Below are 20,556 nucleotides of genomic sequence, written 5' to 3'. Positions count from 1 at the left end.
ATTAAGCTTGTGTAGAGGAGGTTTGGTGCGTGGAGATAGAAACTCCGTTGATTTGGGGATCATTGTTTATTTGGTGCTTCCCCCTTTCTGCTTCGTCTGTGCTGTTTTTTTTATTTTTATTTTTTTCTTTTCTGATAAGGTGACTCTAAGAAAAATACTACAGAGGATCCGAACAAATTGTAGTTTTGGTTGATACACAGAGAGAGAGAGGGAGAGGGAGAGGGAGAGGGAGAGAGAGAGAGAGAATGAGTGGGAATGTAAACTCAGTGTTCTACGCAAAGACATACCATCCGATTCAGGCAGGAAGCATTGACGGCACTGACATCCTCCCTCATGACAACGCCGTTTACAGAGCTCTCCTCTGTTCCCAAGCTGGCCTCTGTACGTCTTCCTTTCCATTCCATTCCACACATATCTCTTTTATCTTCTTCTTCTGAATAATTAATTATCCACTTCTCAATTCTTCGGGTCTATTATTTCTAGCCTAGCCTACAAAACTACTAATAATTGGGGTATTCTTCTCAGACGACCCCTTTGGCGATCCAAAGCTCATTGGAGACCCTTATTGCACTATCTTCGTCGGTCGCCTTTCTCACCTCACCACTGAACAAACCCTTCGCAAGGTAAGCTCTCATTTACTTCACTTTTCACCTCCTTTGTTTGGCTTCCGGGAAATAGAATCCCTGGAAATTTGATTTGGAAAACTCAAAGACACTGCAAGCTTTTCATTTTCATTTAATTTCTTATTTATTTATTTATTTATATGTTTTGTTTACTACTCCCACAATCAAATGAGGGTTTATATGGAATCTTCATTGGTTTTTATTTTTATTTATTTTTTGTGTGTTTCAGGCTATGAGCAAATATGGAAAGGTTAAGAACTTGCGATTGGTCAGACACATTGGTATAATTCCTTTTTTTTTTTTTTGTCATTGTATACGTTCTTGTTCCAATAATAGCTATCTTAGCAATTAGAATTTCATATACACCTGTTGACTATAATTGTTTGAATTTCATCTGTAAGAGTTATTTGCTATGTGGTTTTCTATTTAGAATCCTTTCTACTGTTTATGCATTTTTTCCCCCTCGGTTGGCAACCTTAGCCAGGAGCAAATCATATTGGGGTGTTATTTACTCGTTTTGGAAGTGCTTTCTCTTCAATCAATATTTTAAGTTATTCAATCTGAATTTTATTTTAAATTCTTATCCGTCAAATACAAGTTTCCTTCAAGTAAATATATGGTACCTTCCAGACTCTGGAATTTTGATGTAAATTGAACGCAAAAATCAGTTAGAAAAAGAAAAGAGAAGAAAAGAAGAGATGGAGAGGAGAACGTAATACAAAAATAAGGTTGTCGAATGAGATGCACTTTTCATCCCTAGACCCAGGTATTTATATTAAATAGTTTGAGAAATAACAAGAGTGCCATTAATGAAATAACATTAACTAATATAAACTTTAACGCTCCCCCTCAAGTTAGTGCGTATATGTCTTTCATGCCCAACTTGCATACAAGAGAATGAGAACACCTACTAGCATGGTCTTTGGTAAGGACATTTGCAAGTTGATCTCCGGATTTCACAGGCGGCATACAAATTAGACCTTTCTTCAACTTTTCCTTAATAAAATGGTGATCAATCTCGACATGTTTGATTTGATCATAATCAATATCAATAGCAGCCTTATTGTCATAGTATAGTTTCATAGGATCATCACACACCAATCCCAAGTATTTCAACAGAGTTTGAAGCCACAGAAGCTCACAAACTCCTTGTGCCATAGTTCTATATTCAACTTCTGCACTATACCTAGCAACAACAACTTGCTTCTTGCTTCTTGCTTCTCCATGTAACAAGGTTCACTTTGACAAAGTGCAATAACCCAAGTTTGAACGCCAATCATCTATAGATCCTCTCCAATCTGCATCATTAAAGGCTTCAACTTTCAAATCTCCCTGATTGGAAAATAATATCCTTTGTTTTGTTTTTGAGCATTAACAAAAATTTTATTGAAAAAGAAAAGTGAAAGAGGACAGGAAGTCCTCATACAAAGAAAGAGAAAGAGAAAGATCAAAACAAAATCACAAAACTCCTAGCTCTAGGGATGGCAAACAGTAGCCCAATCGCTAGAGATCAAGAACAAAGGGATTGGAGGGGATACAAATGCCCAAAATGAAGCCAAATATTTCGCCATATCCCACAAAGCCTCGACACTTCCATCAAAGATTCTAACATTGCCCTCAAACCTTATAGCCCAGAAAATAGCAAAAACAATGCTTGTCCACATTGTTTTTGTTCTCTTGGTTATCCCAAACCCTTTGAACCTAATAAGAAGCATTTGAATGCAGTCCCGTGGAATAACCTACTGCTAGAGTCGACTTGAGATATCTCAAAGTTTAAAAAAACTACCTCTAGGTGAGTCTTGTGAGGATTGTGCATGAATTGATTCACAACACTCATTGCATAGGCAATATTAGGTCATGTGCGAGATAAGTAAATAAGCTTTCCTACCAACTTTTGATAACACTCCTTATTTGTGGAATTACCCTTTTCACCTTTAACCTGATGGTTGACCTTAGTAGGAGTAGCCGCTGGTCTACATCCTAACATACTCGTGCATCCTAACATACTCGTGGGTCCCTTTGTCTTAACCCCCTAGACCCTTTGAAATAACCACAAAGGCCTGTAAGTTTCTGAATGAATTTATATATTCAATCAGATTTATATAGTAATTCTAGACCTAAGAATAAACCTAATATTCTTACAATCAATCTAATATTCATGCAATCAATATAATATATTTACACAATTAACATAATATTCTCACACCCTTGTTCAAACTCAAGGTGCTTTAGTAGAAAACGGTGAGAGTTTGTCTAGAAGAAACTGAAACTGATTAGCGGTGTGAGTCTTGGTAAAGAAATCAGCAAGTTGCAGTGTTGAAGAGACGAAAGGAAGCACGATGGAGCTAGATTACAGATGTTGACGAACAAACTAACAATCATTCTCAATGTGCTTCGTCCGCTCATGGAAGACAGTGTTATGGGCGATCTGAATAGCATTACGGTTGTCACAGTATAGGGAGGTCGGAGATAATTGAGGTACACGAAAATCAATCAAGAGACATCAAGGCCAAACAATCTCAGTAGTGGCATGGGTTACGGTATTCAGCTTCGGCAGTGGAACGAGTAACGACAGTCTTTTTTTTTTTGCAAGAAATCACGAAGAAACATGTGGAAGCCAGAAGTGGACTTGCGGTTAGTGACATCACTAGCCCAATCAAAATCAGCATAGGTTGCCAAGTCTAAGGAAGAAGTAGAAGTCAACAACAAGTCATAGCAAAGAATCTTAATCAAAACAGCCTAATGTGTAGAACGAGGAGTAGAAACGAATTGGCTAACCACAAGAACAACATAGGCAAGATTAGGGCGAGTAACCGTTAGATAGACTAAGCAACCCACAAGCACTCGATATAAAGTAGGATTATCCAGAGGGACACTATTAGTAGTGTTAAGGTTCACATTAAAAGAATTCTTGTCAAGGCACTGAAGATCTAGATTTAAAGGATCCTTGTCAAAGTTGACTTGGATGAAATCCAATTCATTTTTTGATACAATTGGCCCTAACAGATGTCACTGAACTCCTTTTTATTAAGCAGTTTCAAATCAAGTTTAATGGCTCTGACCTTATTGTGTATCCTAAACATCATCAAGCCCTGCACATAGACACCAAACACCCTCAACCAAAGAAGGGAAGTTAGTATGGTCCAAGAAGCATGGACATGGACACGGACACTTGGACACATAAATTTTTAAAAAATACAGGACACGACACGTTGGGGACACGTTCAAAACATATATTTTTATATTTTTTATAATATGTATATTTTTAAATATTTAATATATATTTTATGTAAAATATTTAATTTTATAAAATCTATCAACCTTAGGTATGCTATTTTAGTAAAAAATAAAAAATTTTAGGTTGTGTTTGGTGAAGCTCTCAAATCATAATTTCACCTCTCCATTTGCACCCTCCTTTTGGATGGAGTTTTGAAAATGTGATTCCACCACACATTTCAAAACATATTTCTGTTTCACGTTTGGCATATCTCTCTCTTTCGTCTTTTCCATTTTGAAAAGCAGTGGAGTTTTTGAATTTTGTGTCTACTCGGTCATCTTCCCGGATGTCCCCTTGAACGTCCGGCCGATTGACCAGAACAGTGTAAATTTTTTTTTTTTTTTTTTTTTTTTTTTTTTTTTGCAATTGCCAATCGCCACCTGTTATTTGGGAGAAAAAAAAAATTATATTTGTTTTTGATATTTTTTAAATATAGAATTTATTTTTTTACACCAAAATGACAATTTTTTTTTTAAAAATTGAATGTTGAAAAGAGTTTGGTTATGAGTTTTGAATAGAATTTGCAATAGAGTTTTGAGTTGTGCGTTTAGTTATGAGTTATAACTTTTTGAATTAAGTTCTGAAGACTCTTTTCAAAATTCATAATCAAACAAATTTTCTTAATTCATATGTCGCATCAAAAATTCAAAATTCAATTCAAAAATCTTTTTAAAACTCATAACCAATCAAATTCTTTTTTCAAATCATAATTCCAAAACTCATAAACTTAAAATACAACTATATTCTTAAATCACAATTCTAAAACTCTACTAAACGCAATCTTAATTTTTTTTTGAAAAGAATAGTACTCAGTGTGTTCCTGGCGTGTCTTCAACATGTCTCTTGTGTGTCCTCAGCGTGTCCAAATTGTCTCAGCATGTCCAACTCTTTCTAGCATGTTCGACACGTGTCCGGAGCGTGCCCAGCACGTGTCCTGTATGTGATCTCTGGAGAGGTGTCCGTGCTTCATAGAGTTTGGTCAATCCAATCAAAGAATTTAAAAGTTTCCTAGGATTATCACCCTTAAGAGGAACATAGGTTACACTGGGAGAGTGGTCAGAGGTACTAGGAGTGAAAATTTGAATGAGAGTTTGGAAAGGAAGTCATCTGACTCTCATTAACCATAACCCTATCAATTTTGGAAGTGATGTACTTCCAACTACCTTGTTTGTTAGCCAGGTAAATTGGCATCCACCATAGTTAAGGTCATCAAGCTCAGAAATAGTAACACATGTATTAATTTCTTCTTTACAAGAAGACCAATTAGAATCTCCACTCACCATAAGGAAACCTGATAGCATTAAAGTCACCCAAGAAAATGCAAGGAAAATTGCTAATGTTAAGAGCAATATTGTCAGATTTATTCCAAAGAGGTTTTCTAAGACTATTGGTATTATTCGCATAAACAGAAGAGGCAAAAAAAAAAAGATGTGAAGAAGTAAAAATCCCCATCAAAGACATGGATTTTGCAAAAAATAAATTGGTCTGACTGATCAACGGCATCAATGTTACAAAAATCTAGGTTCCAGCAACCCATGCCCAACCTAGGGCAGCATTGTCATTGTTGGTATGACTTTTCCAGTGTTTGACCACACGATTCAAAATGTTTTTATGCTTGTTAGAAAGGACTTTGGTCTCCAGCTGGTCCACAATATCGATGCCCTCATTACAGAAAATATTTGCAACTTCCCTTTGCTTAGTGAGATCATTTAGACCCCTAACATTCCATGCACAGATTTTTAATGTCATTGAGAAATAAAAAACAACCAATTTACTATGCACAAAGGTGCTCTATTGTTACTTAAAATTAGTTAAAAGAAATTACCTCTTTTTCTTCCTTTGACTGCTAGATGACTTACTAGCATTGATGTAGCATAGCATTGGATTTTGAAAACAGAGGTTATTTGATGATGGCCTAAACAGTGAGTAATTTTGATTTTTAAGGGTTAAATTGAAGGCTAATAGGTAAGGGAAGGGGTTAGGGTTGATTTTTGGGTGATTGAATAGGGTTTTCAGGTTGAAAAGTGCACTTTTAGAGGGTTGTGAGCAGTAATTCGAGAATAGTAACTAGGGTACGTGCACAAAGAAGAAAAAAGAGAAGATAGATTTATGAATTACTCCTAGAATCCCTTAGGCATCACACCTAGGGTTAGGGTTGCATCACACAAACCTAAAAGAAGCTTCAAAAGCTCTAAAAACTTTATATTGAACTAGGAGATTTTTTAAACCAATTAGAATTCTAAAATAGGAAACTACAATATTTTGACTTCCAAAATCTAAGACCAAATAAGAAACATAAATAAAACTAATTAAATAGCATGACTCACGAGAGAATCCATGGGCGACCACAACCCATGTCAACAAATATTACCAAAATACCCTTGACCTAAAAATCCTAGAAAATATAAACTAATCATAAAATAAGACTAATAATAGTAGAAACATGATTATGAATGGTTTCTATCGGTTTTTCTTTGAAATCATGCTAGTTTCCAAATATCACCACTTCTTTGAATTGATCTAAATAGGCTTTTAGAATGGTTTCTTTGATATTCCCATCAACAATCTCGATACCTTTCTCTGTAACCTCTTTTCCCAACACAAGATCATTTTTTGATTTATTTTTGGCCACTTCATAGATTATGATTGAAGCAAATTCACTAGGTGACTGTGTGGGCACTACATCAAAGACCTTGGGTTGCAATTTCGTGACCTCTAAAGGCATAGTAAGTTCTGGACCAGCAGCGCGCTGGTTTAATTCTTTAGTCCCTACAGTTTGTTTGCAATCCAAATCTTCTATTTGGATCCCATCCTCTTCTTGAGTAATAATTAGATATGCTTGGGGTGCTTTTGAACTGCTAATAGGAGCCTTTTTACCCTCATTAGCCTTGTCATTAATCACTTTGGCTTGGTTTCCATTATGTTCCTCCACTTGTAACTCTAACAGCTTAGAGTTTTGATGTTCAACAACATTCATTACCTTCAATGGTTCATTAGAGGACTTAGGTACCAAGTTAGGTACCTCCAAGGGCATTATTAGGTGCAGGACTTGGTGTAGTTACCTTGACACAAATATCATTCAGTTCCTTACTTTTAACTTTTTGTGCTTCAAGTGGTGTAGGATATCATGTGCATAGCATGTGATAGTTAGTGGAGGGAAATTGGATATTGAAAAGGCATACGACAACGTAAATTGTTGTGGATCGGGAGGTCGCAGTTGCGTCTTGTTTGTGGTGGTTTGGGATATAAACTTGGAAGGAGGACTAGCTTTGGCAAAGCTAGGAGGGGAAGGACTTGACCTAAATCCATTTCGAAACCCTCCTTGGGAGTATTGTTCCATCTGGGAAGCACTACGCTTTGTTGTTTCTCCATAGCTAAGCCTCAATTATAGGCCTCGGAAACATTCCACAATGTATGCAAGGCAAGAACATCTTGGATAGAAGGCTTCAAGACCCTCACATAACAAGCCACTCGTTGTTCTTCACTCTCATTTATATCAACCCGAACAATGAGTTGATAGAAAGACTCCGTGTATTCACTCACACTTCCAACTTGCTTGAGGATATGAAAGTTTTGGTATACACTTTGAAGATAGTTGAACGGTAGGAAATGCTCTTTCTACTTTTTCATTTTCTCCCAATCATGGATTTTCTCTTTCCCACATCGCCGATGACTAAGTTGAAGTTTTCACACCCTTCCTTTTAGTCGGATTGTAACTAGCTTGACTTTGTTCTCATTGGAAACCTCTCCATAGTCAAAGATACGCTTAATAGTATTGAGCCAATCTTTGAACTTGTTGGGATTATGAACTTAGGGGTCAAAGTGATACTTCTTAATAATTTAGAGGGCCCATTTATAGATTTTTATGGTTTATGGGGTCAAAATGATGCTTTTCAATAATTTAGGGGGTGTTCTTGTAAATAACCCTAAAATTAAATGAAGCAGTGCAACATTCTACTCTGAATATGAAAATGTAATTCTAACTCAAAAATGAATTCGAGTGTCATAAACTAACAAGTATTTCATGGATTTAAATAAAAACAATTTAAATCATGCTTTTCATACCAAATCATGCCATTAACTCATGAAATCAATTGATTAAATTGAAATAAATCCTATAATGTTGTTCTAAGAAGAAAATGAGTGTCACGACCCCATTCCACCTCTAGTAGAATGGTGCCATGATGGCCAGTAATCCGAGATTACCAAAGACTAACTTACAAAGTCTCACACACAATCAGAGTATACATATGGGGCTTTCATGTGCGGAAGCAATAAATTTAAATTCAAGTAGTCCATAAGAGCTATGCATAGATCAAAGGAAATGACATACATCTTAACATGGTCTTACAACTTGATTACAATAAAATAAGTACATAATACATCTTGATCAAAAGGCTTCTCAAGCCGACATATACAAAGAAACATGAAATACAAAGCTAAGAAGCATGATCTTCAAGATGCTAGCAAAAACATGAATCCAAAACATCTTGCAAAACACATCTAGGCATCACCGCCTTCTTGCTCGTCACCTACATATATATAAGGAGATGGTGAGCTTGGATACTCAGTGAATGATAGTAGTAATAAAGGTTTGCATGAATGTTATTCAAGATTTTCAACAAAACAATACATAGCATAGTTTGTACAAAATCAAGGGATGAACCAAGTTCATCTATCAAGTCTTTCAAAGCTTCAAGGAATGCTTACTAGCATCACTATAATACAAGGGATAACATTCCGAACAAAACCCACGCGGTAAACCGTCGGTGGCAAGACAAAGGGAGATATCTCAAACAAGGGTGCTAGTTGCATTATAGTCCCTTAGCACTAAGGACTTTCAAAACAAGGGTACTAGTTGCATTATAGTCCCCTAGCACTAAAGACTTTCAAAACAAGGGTGCTAGTTGCATTATAGTCCCCTAGCACTAAGGACATTCCAATAATGTAATCAAAACAAATATAATACTTGATACAAAAATTAGGAATAATCATTCATGCTTGATCAAATATTTTTCCAAAGCAAAGCAAAGTTTTATCAAAACTTTATAACATAGCTTTATTAAAAATACCATTCACATAACTCCTCGTGTGCAGGGATTAAAGCAAGGGTTCCAAGCCCTACAAGCACATAATAAATCCCATTGAATGCTCTTCAAGAAGTCAAGGAGAGATGCTCAAAGATGGATATGAAATGCATTCCTAAAACAAGTTTTACATGAGTGTAGATGATCGCGGCATTTCTTTCAAAACTAAGTCAAGACAAAGAAAAACATGTGTTGGGGGTTAAAACACTGTTTTTCATCTCGGAAAATATGCTGGGCACCAACCAGGTCTTAGCCGAGGTCCCACACCTCTTGGCCGAGGTGTGGTCCCGATGACCACACTCAGGGAAATGAAGTCTGGAAATTTTGGGTTTCTTTTGAAGAACAAGACGAACAAGAACATGAAGAACATGGATACTAAAATCATAACTTCATTCAAAATTTGAGATTTTATGAGATGAGTTCGAAAACATGGACCTGGGTACCCATACTTGAAGATCTTATGAAAACAAACACAAAAACATGGATCTTGATACAACTTTTGGATCAAAACATGGTTTTCTTTCAAGAACACAAGAACATCATTTTCTCTTTTTAAAATCAAACTTTAAATCAATGCATGGCTTATGAATCATGCTAGATCATGCAATGCGATTAGATCAACATAAAGAACAACAAGAATAGATCAAGAATCTAACCTCAAAACACGGATCTAACGGTTCAAGGTGTGAAGATCAAGCTTGGAAACCCACTCTCACTCTAAGAACTCTTCCTAGAGCTTCTCTCTCTACCATGCAAAAGATATGACACACAATGATATGTTTTCTCCCCCTGCCGGCTGACTTAACCCTTTGCTGGGACACGTGGCGATGACTGGTTGGCTCTCCTCAAAAGGTGACTGACTGACAAGACAAGAGCATGACAAAGTGTATATAACAAGTAAGGTGGCAAGGGCACTCTGACAAGGCAAAGATCTCGCGTTAAAGCATCGGCTTCGGCAAGTAAGGTCTCCATGATCTCGGTTAGGAAGGATAACACTTGGCTTAACTGTGCCACACCTCGGCCTAGATGTGCCACACCTCCGTCTAGGTAATTCCAGTCCAAGAACGAGACCACTAGGTGCAGGGATCAAAGATCTAGGACGTCTAGATGAACACCTCGGCCTAAATGATGACATCTTGGCCGATGTGCCAGGGTGAAGGTGGAGGTCAGCTAAGGTGGTTCCAAGATGGATCCTAAGTATAAGAGGTTCGAAAGTGTGACCTAGGCTTAGGATGACCTCGGCTTAACACACCAAGCAAGGAACAAAGCATACAAGCAAGGAACAAAGCATACAAGCAACATTTAGACAAAACAAATCAAAGTCTGTAAATGTAAACTTAATCAAGACAAAGATTATGCAAATGTACGTGAACATGACTAAGATAAAAGTGAGGGTCGTTATAATGAGAGAACCCTTACCTTGTATTGAAGTTTTAACTAGTAAAGAGGTAGAATGAGGTAGAGAGGTGAAGAGAAGCTTCAAGAAAGCTTGAAGAGCACTTCAAGTTCTTCAACTTTATCTTCAAAACCATATCCATTGTGTGTTCCAAGCTCTCACAAAACTACTCAATGTTTAACAACTGTGAAACTAGGGTTAACCCCAAGGGGTTGGCTTGGTGGCAAGGCCTTGGGTCTTGGGCGTGTGCTCCCTCCAAGGCTCAGGGATCAAAGCTTCTTAGGTGCTAACAATTCTTTGGGGCTATTAGATTCGAGGGAAAACCCTTGAATTAACTGTGGTGCACTTGCGGAAAACTTCTTGCCGATGGCCTGTGCATCCTTGGAAATTAGTCGAGCTTGGATCCTGTCACCCCAGTGCCAATAAAAAAAATAGTGAAACTAGGGTTAGGGTTTCAAGTGCTCCAAGTGAAGAAGATGAAGAAAATAAGAGAGAGAGAGAGAGAGAGAGAGAGAGAGAGAGAGAGAGAGAGAGAGAGATGGTTCTAATCAAGTCTTGAAGTGAGATTCAATCTAAGCCACACATTTCAAACAAAATAACATTATATATATATATATATATAACATCACTTATATAGGTGCAAGGAAGGTTAGCACACCAATTATTGCAAGACATTCTACTTTGGTGAATGGTGTAAGGTACTCAAAGAAAGTGTAAGTTTTGTACCCAGCTAAAGAGGAAAGAAAGGGCAAAAAGGGGCAAAGAGCATGGCTGGGTGGTTTGACCTCCTTTTGGATCCCAATTATATTCAAAATGCTACATTAAGGGTTTTGGGCTTCCCTTCCAAACCCTAGCTCAAAACTGTATAGTTTGGATATAGAAATTATATGTTTTCTGTACTATAATCCACAAAATTCACAGGGATAAGTAAATAAAATACACAAATCACATAGAATCAATAATTACTGGGCCCAAAGAGTCCATCTTTGAAACTCAACTCGGATTGGGCCAGTGTGCACGCATGAGGCAAGCAATGCACCATAACTCTTAATTCTCCCATGTCTCTAAATTAAAAAATAACACTATATAAACATAAAAATATCTAGTATCAGGCTCGGTGAGTCCGTCTCTCAAATCTCATGCTAGTTCAGACCTGAGTGCATACAAAACAAGGCAGTTGTCGCCTTGCTTTTCACAAGCGAGGTACTTCTAATTTAATAGGATTGACCCTATGATCATACCAACATCTTACATTGGGCTCAGAGAGTTTGTCTTTCGGGTCCTGAGTCAGCTCAAGAATCGACGCACGCAAATTGAGACAATTAGATGCACAAAGAATTTACCAACAGAGGTTTAAACTAAAGTGAATAAGTGAAACTTGTGGGCTTAATTATAAGTAATTAAACTTAATTAAGGCTCAATTACAATAATAAAAATTTTAAATTTTGCTGAGTCATTAGATATATTAAATAGTTTTGGAAATTACAAGAGTGCCATTAATGAAATAACATAGACCAATATACACTCAACACAATCACTCAAGCAAATTCTAGATGTTGGGAAGTGTGGAGCAGTGATACAGACCAATCTCCAGGTTTCAATGCATGTAGTGCTTGCCCATAAACTCAGACCTACCTTGTCATGCCTAGCACCTGAGCTTTTACTATTGCATAGGGTAGTGGCCCTCTAACGCTATATAACTGAAGGAATAATATTATTTTCTTTGATTTCCAAACTTCGACTCTTTGTTTTTTCTCTTAATATTTTTCCTATCATAAACATGTTAATTGTATTTTTTATCACTTTACCAAGAATGTGTCTGTCAACTTACGTGGTTAGTTGATTTATGCCCTGTTATGCTCCAGTATTTTATGACACGTTCCTGCACTCAAATACGTCACCTTGTGTTATTTTTAGATGTTACAAAACTACTCTACAAATATTATTGTTTGAACTTGGTAAGGCCTTGATAGACTTGGTATTCTAAATAGAGCTAGGTCATGAAATTCAATGCGATTCCTAAAGAAAAATTCATGTGAGTGTTATTGAGAATACTGGAAGTAGTATTAACTTAAATTTTGGACACTGCATTTTAAAATTAGTTGTTTATAAAGGTCAAGATGGAATAACGGCTAATAACATCCTTGATGTAAAGCATTGTATGGGGAAGAGAACAGACAAGAGAAGAACACAAGGCTCACAACCCGAATAACAAGGCCACAACCTTAACACTCAATTTTGGAGGGTGTTTGGGGTTTGTTTTTTTTCTTGGTTTCAGGCTTTTTACGAAAAGATGTACAGAAAAGTAGAGACAATGATGTGACAACTTGTAGTGACTTTTTTGCTTTTTTTTTCCTTTTTTTTGCTTTTTGACTTTTTTTAATAATGTAAATATCCATAATACAATGCGAGGCCCAATATTTATAGGCGAATAACCCTTATCAAAATAGGAATTTAACTCACAGAGAAAGAAACTAGAATCCCTAAAAATATATGAAACCAAATATTACTAATATCCTAATTAAACTATAATTAAAAAAGAAAATAAATATAAATACTAAAGACATAAAATTATAGAATTGTAAATAAATTTTCATGCCATGGTGCACATGTTCTGCATCAATACTTGTTTGGTTTTATCATTGCATGCAGTTTTTGTATTCCATGGAAATTGTCTGGCCTTGTAAATCTTCATTTTAAATACCTTTATGGACATCTAATTTGGCTTTGTTGGTTCTGATTTTGTAGTAACTGGTGCCTCCTGCGGTTATGCCTTCGTTGAATTTGAAACGGAAAGAGAGATGCGGCATGCATATGAGGTGAAAATTAGAAGAGAAAGCAATTTTCTAGTGTAACACCAAATGTCACGGTTTTTCCCTCTTGGAGCATTATTAAGGTTGGCTGGTGTTCAATGTGTTGACTGTTGACGTGTATGTGTGCATGTAACTTTAATCAACTAGGGAAAACTAATTTTGATGACATATTAAAGAAAAGTTGAGGCTGTAAAAGAAATATGGGGAGCTTCTAACAAGCTAATTGTGAATTATAGGGAGCCATAAGACAGTATAACAAAGTCATTAATACTTAATTATCCTTTCTGTAGATAAAAAACAATAAAAAATAAATTATAGATAAATATAAATTTCGTACCCTTCAGATTAATTAGCTTTTGGCTTTCTAGTACTGTTCCTTGGGACATTATTAAGTACTTGTTAATGTCTTTTAGTGAAAGAGAAGGCCAAAAAGCTGACAGTGCTCAGGGATGCAATGTGTAATTTAGGGTGACATGGCACTTATGCATCTTAGCTCCCATTTGGATGGTTTGCATTGAAAAATGCTTCTAATTTGGGTCAACTATGTAGAAGGTCTAATTAAAAGGATGAAAAGAATGATTTGGCTTACCTATGAATGAGGTAGAGGCCATGTATAAATAAGGAAATAATATAAATAAGGAAACAATACTAAATTAGTGATTGGCACAATCGCAGATTATATGCATAATACTAAAAATAAAGAGATTCTATGTACTCTAATTTTTATATTCAACACTCTCCCTCAAGCTGGTGTGAAGATATTCAACAATCGCAGTGTGCCAATGGATGACTGGAGTAACGTTGGTCTGGCAGACTTTGTGAACATATCTAATAATTGTTGAGAGAAAGAGACAAAGAATGGACTCACAATACCAGTCCGAACCTTTTCTCAAATGAAATGAATATCAACCTCTATATGCTTAGTACGCTCATAAAGGACAGAATCAGAGGACAGTATAATAGCAAACTTGTTGTCACAAAATAAGGAGGCACTCCTTAAAACCCAACTTTGCTAGAATAGAACGAAGCCATAGAATCTCACATGTTCCTTGTGTCATAGCTCGATTCTCAGCTTCTGCAGAAGATCTAGAAACAATTGCTTGCTTTTTACTCTTCCATGATATAAGATGATCACCATAAAAAGTACAGAAACCAGAAGTAGAACGCCGATCAGTTTTAGATCTTGCATAGTCAGCATTAGTGAAACAAGAGAGCCCAGATTGAGCGGCTATAAAGAATAATCCCAAGCCATGAGAGGTCTTCAAATATCTCAAAATGTGATGAACTACATCAAGATGTTTTGTACGAGGTGCATGCATGAATTGACTAACAACACTGATTGCAAATGTCAAGTCAGGTCTAGTGTTGGTTAAATAAATTAGATGTCCAACAAGACGCTGATATATGCTTGGGCCCTCTAACAACTCGCCAGACTCTAATGTGAGCTTGACATTGGGATCTATAGGAGTAGAAGCAGGTTTACACCCTAATATATCAGTATCCTGAAGTAAGTCAAGAGTGTACTTTTTTTGAGATAAGGAAATTCTCTGCCGTGAACGAGCCACCTCAATCCCAAGAAAATACTTGAGACTTCCCAAATCCTTAATATCAAAGGTGTGTCCCAAATCCTTTTTTACTTGATCAATGCCCTATAGAATCATCAGTTGTGAGAATAATATCATCCACATAAACCAACAAGACTATACACTGACCGGTTGAATTACGACGGATGAAACAAGTATGGTCGGAGTGGCATTGAACAAACCCTATGGAGATGATGACAAAACTGAAACAACCAAACCAAACTCGTGGAGATTGTTTCAAGCCATACAAAGACTTGCGCAATCGAGACCCTGTCATATGAAAGATATTGGGAATTGGGATGATTAGTACTATTCAAATAACCCCAACTGTTTGGGGGATGTCAATCTCGAGGGGATTATGATGAGGCGGTGGAGGGGCTGTACCTGAAGAACGGAGAGGCGGCAGGAGGGAGCTGAGAGCGAGGGCAACGAGTATACCTACAATTGGGGGTGGGGTGGGGTGGGGTGGGGTGTGGTGAAGGAGGCAAAGGTGGAGAATAAGGAGAGAGGACAACCTCATCCGTAACCTCGTCCAAAATATGAGTAGGGCGAACACTAGAAGGAACGGGAGTGGAAGCCTGCAAAGTAGGGTTAGTACTAAACAAAGGGAGATCCTCACAAAAAGTAACATCCAAAGTGTGGTGAAAGTGACGAGACACAGGATCAAAACACCTATACCCTTTTGACATGGAAGACTACCCCAAAAAGACAACAAATAGACCTGTCATCTAACTTGGTACGAACGGGACTCCGATCCTGAACAAAACAGGTACATCCAAAGACACGGGGTAGGAGAGGAAATGGAGTAGTGTGGGGCATAAGAACATGAAACGGAGTAAGACCCTGCAACACATGACTAGGGGTCCTATTAATAAGATAGACAGCGGTGAGGACAACTATATGCCAATAAGACTTAGGGACACTCATACCACGAAGGAGACACCGCACAATAGACATAATATGATGATTTTTACGTTTAGTTACACCATTTTACTCAGGAGTTCATGGACACGTAAGTTGTTGAATAATACTAGTACGATTAAGATGGGAGCGAAAAGCATTGGAAATATATTCTCCACCATTATCAGAATGGATATTCATGATAATTGTACGAAACTGAGTCTTAACCATTTGCAAAAACTAAACAAAAATGGGAAACACGTCAGACTTACAACGAAGCAAATATACCCAAGTGCATCTAGTGTGGTCATCAATAAAGGTGACATAATATCAATGGCCAGAAAAAGCAGGAACAAAAGACGGATCCCAAATATCAGAATGTATAAGGTCAAAAGCACTAGGGACACGAGTCATATGAGGTATGTAACTAGTACGAGTATGTTTAGATAATTCACAAACCACACAATGAAACTTAAAATCTTTGCAAGCTTTATTTAATAAAAGAAAAAGTTGACATAAGTATTGAAAATTGACATGACCCATACGTGCATGCCACAATTCTAAAGTTTGAACATTAAAAACACAAGATATAGAAGCAAACAAAACAGATGCCTGGAAACTAGCTAAAGTAGAAGGAAGTTGGTCTGGTGGATCCCCAAAGTAGTAAAGTCCATCGCGCTCATATTTCCTGCCAAAAATCCTTTTCGAACTCAGGTCCTATAACAGACACGACAAGGTAAGAAAATAATAGCACAATTGAAGGACTTGGCAAGCCGACTAATGGATAGTAGATTATATGCAAAATAAGGAATATGCAAAACAGAGGATAGAGTAATATTAGGAAATAAAGACACTTGACCCTTATGACGAATTGAGGATAAAGACCTATCAACAAGACAAACAGATTGGTCTATAGTAGTAGGAAATGGAGATGAAAGAAGGGAAAATTCACCTGTCATATGATCATTAGTCCTAGAATCCAGAACCAATGATGGACCAGTAGACCGAACATGAAAAACAGTAGAAGTACCTGTAGCGAGAGTTGTAGTAGTAGTAGTAGTAGTAGTAGTAGTAGTAAAGGAGGATGAGCCAGAAGAACTAGTAGTCAAAGTCCCAAGTTGAGTTTGAAGCTGGCCAATTTGAGTCTGTAACTGCTGTAAAATAGGAATATTTGGAAACCTAGAAGCATGAGAGGCCTCCACTAAAGCAGTAGTGCGAGGTGTGCTAGAACCACGAGGGCGAGAAGATCGTTGCCTTAACTCAGGATGAAGTTTGAAGCAGCGAGCCTTGACATGACTAGGAGCGCCACAATGATGACAGGCAATTGAACCAGTGGAATCCCGGGAACTAGAGTTTGCGGCAAAGGCCATCTGTTCAAACAAGATATGAGTCACTAGAGTAGTGGTTTGTGAAACCAAATGCTGATGACGCTCATCACTATCAATGGTGACACAGGCCTCATAGAGGAATGGCATGGACAACGTGTTTAAAATCTGAGTTCGAAGAGATTCAAATTCAGAGTTTAAACCCATCAGAAATTGTTAATGTGTTGCCAGGCAAGGCGGTTGGACACGAGTGGTGACGTCTGCTGGTAACTTAGTCAAGGGCTCATATTGAGCCAATTCCTTCCAACGAGCCTAAAGGTATCCAAAAAATTCTGACACAGAGAGACCCAAAGCAGACTGGGAGGCACGAGCAATGTCTTGATAGAGCTCAAAGATGAGAGCATCATTATAAGCATGGGAATACATCTAAGACAAGGCACGCCAAAGACTCAAAATAGTGTCACAATAAAGAAACATCTGGTAAATATGGTCTTCCATGGAGTTGAACATCCATCTTAGAATAGTGTAATTATCTGTATTCCACTTGGCACGTGTAGGATCAGTCGTTGCAGGCTGAATAGAAGATGAGAGCCAATGGGTCTTTCCCTTTTCCCTTCCCCTTAAATAGATTTTAAGGGAGCGGCCCCAAGCGGCAAAATGTTTCCCATTCAACAGCACACTCGTAATGCAATGAACAAGAGTGTGATGAGAAAGAGAAAAATCAGAAGTCACTGATACAGGTTTGGCGGGCATATTGGAATCAACATGGGATGGGGTAGTCATAGTGGATTAATAAGGGCTAGAAAACACAAAATCACAGTAACATAATCTAGAAAAATACAAAAAATCGGAAAAAGCTCAACGGTTAATCCAAATAAATGTTACCGAACAAATTTGGTAGTCTACTAAATAAAAAAGGCCAAAAAGTGCTTAATTCATCAGCACCACACCCTAGAAAGGGGAAAAAACAGGGATTGAATTGCCCTAGAAGAGTTGCTGAAGCATCTATGGCCAGGAAACACCCTGGTCGACAGCACTAGGGCAGCCTACCGAGGGGTGTAGGGGGTTGGGTAGGTGGTTTTGGGGGGTCTAGGCTGGTTGGATGGGGCTGTCGGGTGAAATAAAGGGCTAGAAGAGGACTGTCAACACTCAAAGAGGAAGGAAGAAGATGTGACAGTGGCTGGCCAGAGAACTAGGTTTCTGTGCACTGGCTCTGATACCAAAAAGGATGAAAAGAATGATTTGGCTTACCCATGAATGAGGTAGATGCCATGTATATATAATAGATTTATGATATAATTTAAAAAACAATACTAAATCAATAATTGACACAATCACAGATTATATATATAATACTAAAAATAAAGAGATTCTATGTACTCTAATTTCTATATTCAACATAATTTTGGTTTCTTTTGATGATTGTTTTAATACCATGCGACTTTGATAAAAGAATAATCTCAATGCATTAATCCATAACCTCTATATTGCAAGAGTTAAATTATATTACTTTAGTAAATAACAAAACCTAATAACCCTAATAACGAGTGTCATGACCTCGAACCCGCCCCTAGAGATTTAGGTCATGATCGGCTAGTAATCGTAGATTACCTATGGCCTCTATAACAAATACAAATTGTTTATTAATAAACGAGGCTTAGCGGAAGCAATTAACAATAATAAATTGAGTCCATTGAGCTGTGCTTATATAGTATATACCCATTTGCATCCCACAGTTCGTTTGCCCTTAGGTAACTCTATCAATTCCCAAGTGTCATTCTTATGAAGTGCTTTCATCTCTTCAATCATGGCATGTTTCCACTCATGGGTGGTAAGAGCATCTTGAAAATGATTAGGTATACTAACAGAGGAAATTTTTGACACAACGACTCTATATAAGGGAGACAAATTAGAATGGGATACAAAATTAGAGATAGGATGTTGAGCACAAGACCTCACACCGTTCCGGTGGGCAATAGGAATATCAAGATTTGAGTATTCATATTCAGGGTTATCAGAGTGATCTGGACTCTTATCATTTGAAGTAGATGACAGTGAAAGATCAAGAGAAGTGGTCTCTTGGATCCAAGTAAGCTTGTCTTTCTTTGTTCCTGACATAAACTTTTCCTTGCTCCTTGAGTGTATCAACTTCTGTATTCCCAATAGTTGGTTCACATTGTGGTTCACATGCTATATCCTCAACAACTGGTAAGGATTCAGAAATAGGTAATACTCCTATGCCAGGAATCTCTTCACACCAAGGTGTCCCTTGAAGGGATGATTGGGAAATTGGAGAGGGCAAGAAGTAGGACTATGACTCAAAGAATGTGACATCCATGGATATAAACAATTTACAAGGAGTGCGAGGGGTTTTGGTGATTCTTGCATTTCACAGCCCCATTTTGCTGAGAGGTTTTGGTGCTAGATGTCTGATGAATAATGCCATGAGCGTTGAAATATTTCCCTAACACCGAATCAATGTACTCACCCCCATTATGAAAATGCAGAATTTTGACAATCCCAAATTGAGTGCGAATCATCTAATGAAAGTTTGGAAATACAGAGAAAACCTCACTCTTTTCTTTTAGTACATGCACCCAAGTAGTGCAAGAAAAATCGTCAATGAAGGTGACAAACCATTTATGGCCTTTTAATAAAACAACATGAGAAGGACCACAAACATCAGAATGAATCAATGAAAAAGGAATGAAACTTTTATTAATACTTGGAGCAAAAGAAGCTCGGTGTTGTTTGCCAAGTTAAAACATTATTGTTATAAAAGAAGAAGGAAACAAATGCTTAAGTAATAAAAAAGATGGATGTCCCAGACACCGACGCCAAAGCCAAATGTCATAATTAGTGGTTGGAGATTGGATGGTATGATGTGCCAAGTGATCTGCCTAATCTAAGATATAGAGAGCATTCTTTGCTCTACCACTGCCAATCATTCTCCTCATAATAAGGTCTTGAAAAGACAAGAAAAAAAGGTTACACAACAATTCAAGTCTTGAGTAAGACAACTCAATGATAGAATATTAATAGAGAAACTGGGAACATGTAAAACTGATGACAAAGATAAAGATGTGGCATGGATTAAACCTTTCTTAGATATAGAAGAAATGGTACCATCATCAATCCTAACTTTGTCCTGACCTGAAGAGGGCTTATATTCCGAGAAAAGATCAGAAGATCCAGTCATATGATCCGAGGCATCAGAATCAATTATCCAAGGCAAAGATTTATGAGATAGGAAAGCACTTGTAGAAGAGGAAGATGCACTGGAAGGAGCAGTGGAAGTCCGGTGGTCTATCAAGTGATGCAGAGCATCCTCAAATTCAGAAAAAGAAATACCCTATACATCATCAGTAGACTGAACAGCTGGAGCAGAGTCGTGTATCAACTGCACCAGAATGATGGGTACGTAGGTTAAACCCACATCCTCGATCCTGTCCAGATTGACCCCCTGGACCACCAAAGCAGTCACCATGACCCCCAGATATAGTACCTTAAAGCTTCCAACATGTCTCACGAGTGTGTTTAGGCCGGCAACAG

The 20,556-nt window shown here is 37.5% G+C and overlaps 1 protein-coding gene across 2 annotated transcripts in view; it reads left to right on the top strand.

Moving 5' to 3' along the window:
- Window positions 1–20,556, top strand: part of LOC114319820 (RNA-binding (RRM/RBD/RNP motifs) family protein) — a 36,304-nt gene continuing 15,748 nt past the window's right edge. The window contains exons 1-4 of one of the 2 annotated variants that reach the window (XM_082878368.1): window positions 1–381; window positions 526–623; window positions 853–904; window positions 13,132–13,202. In XM_082878368.1, coding sequence (XP_082734494.1) covers window positions 246–381; window positions 526–623; window positions 853–904; window positions 13,132–13,202 — 357 coding nt within the window. In that variant the 5' untranslated portion in view covers window positions 1–245. The remainder of the gene's footprint in view (window positions 382–525; window positions 624–852; window positions 905–13,131; window positions 13,203–20,556) is intronic. The other variant, XM_082878369.1, reaches the window with a different exon arrangement.

Source organism: Camellia sinensis, chromosome 7 (genome assembly GCF_055761805.1).
Source record: "Camellia sinensis isolate YWXY chromosome 7, ASM5576180v1, whole genome shotgun sequence".
NCBI classification, from domain to species: Eukaryota; Viridiplantae; Streptophyta; class Magnoliopsida; order Ericales; family Theaceae; genus Camellia; species Camellia sinensis.
The sequence above is the reverse complement of the archived record's forward strand: the minus strand, read 5'-3'. Positions and strand labels throughout refer to the sequence as shown.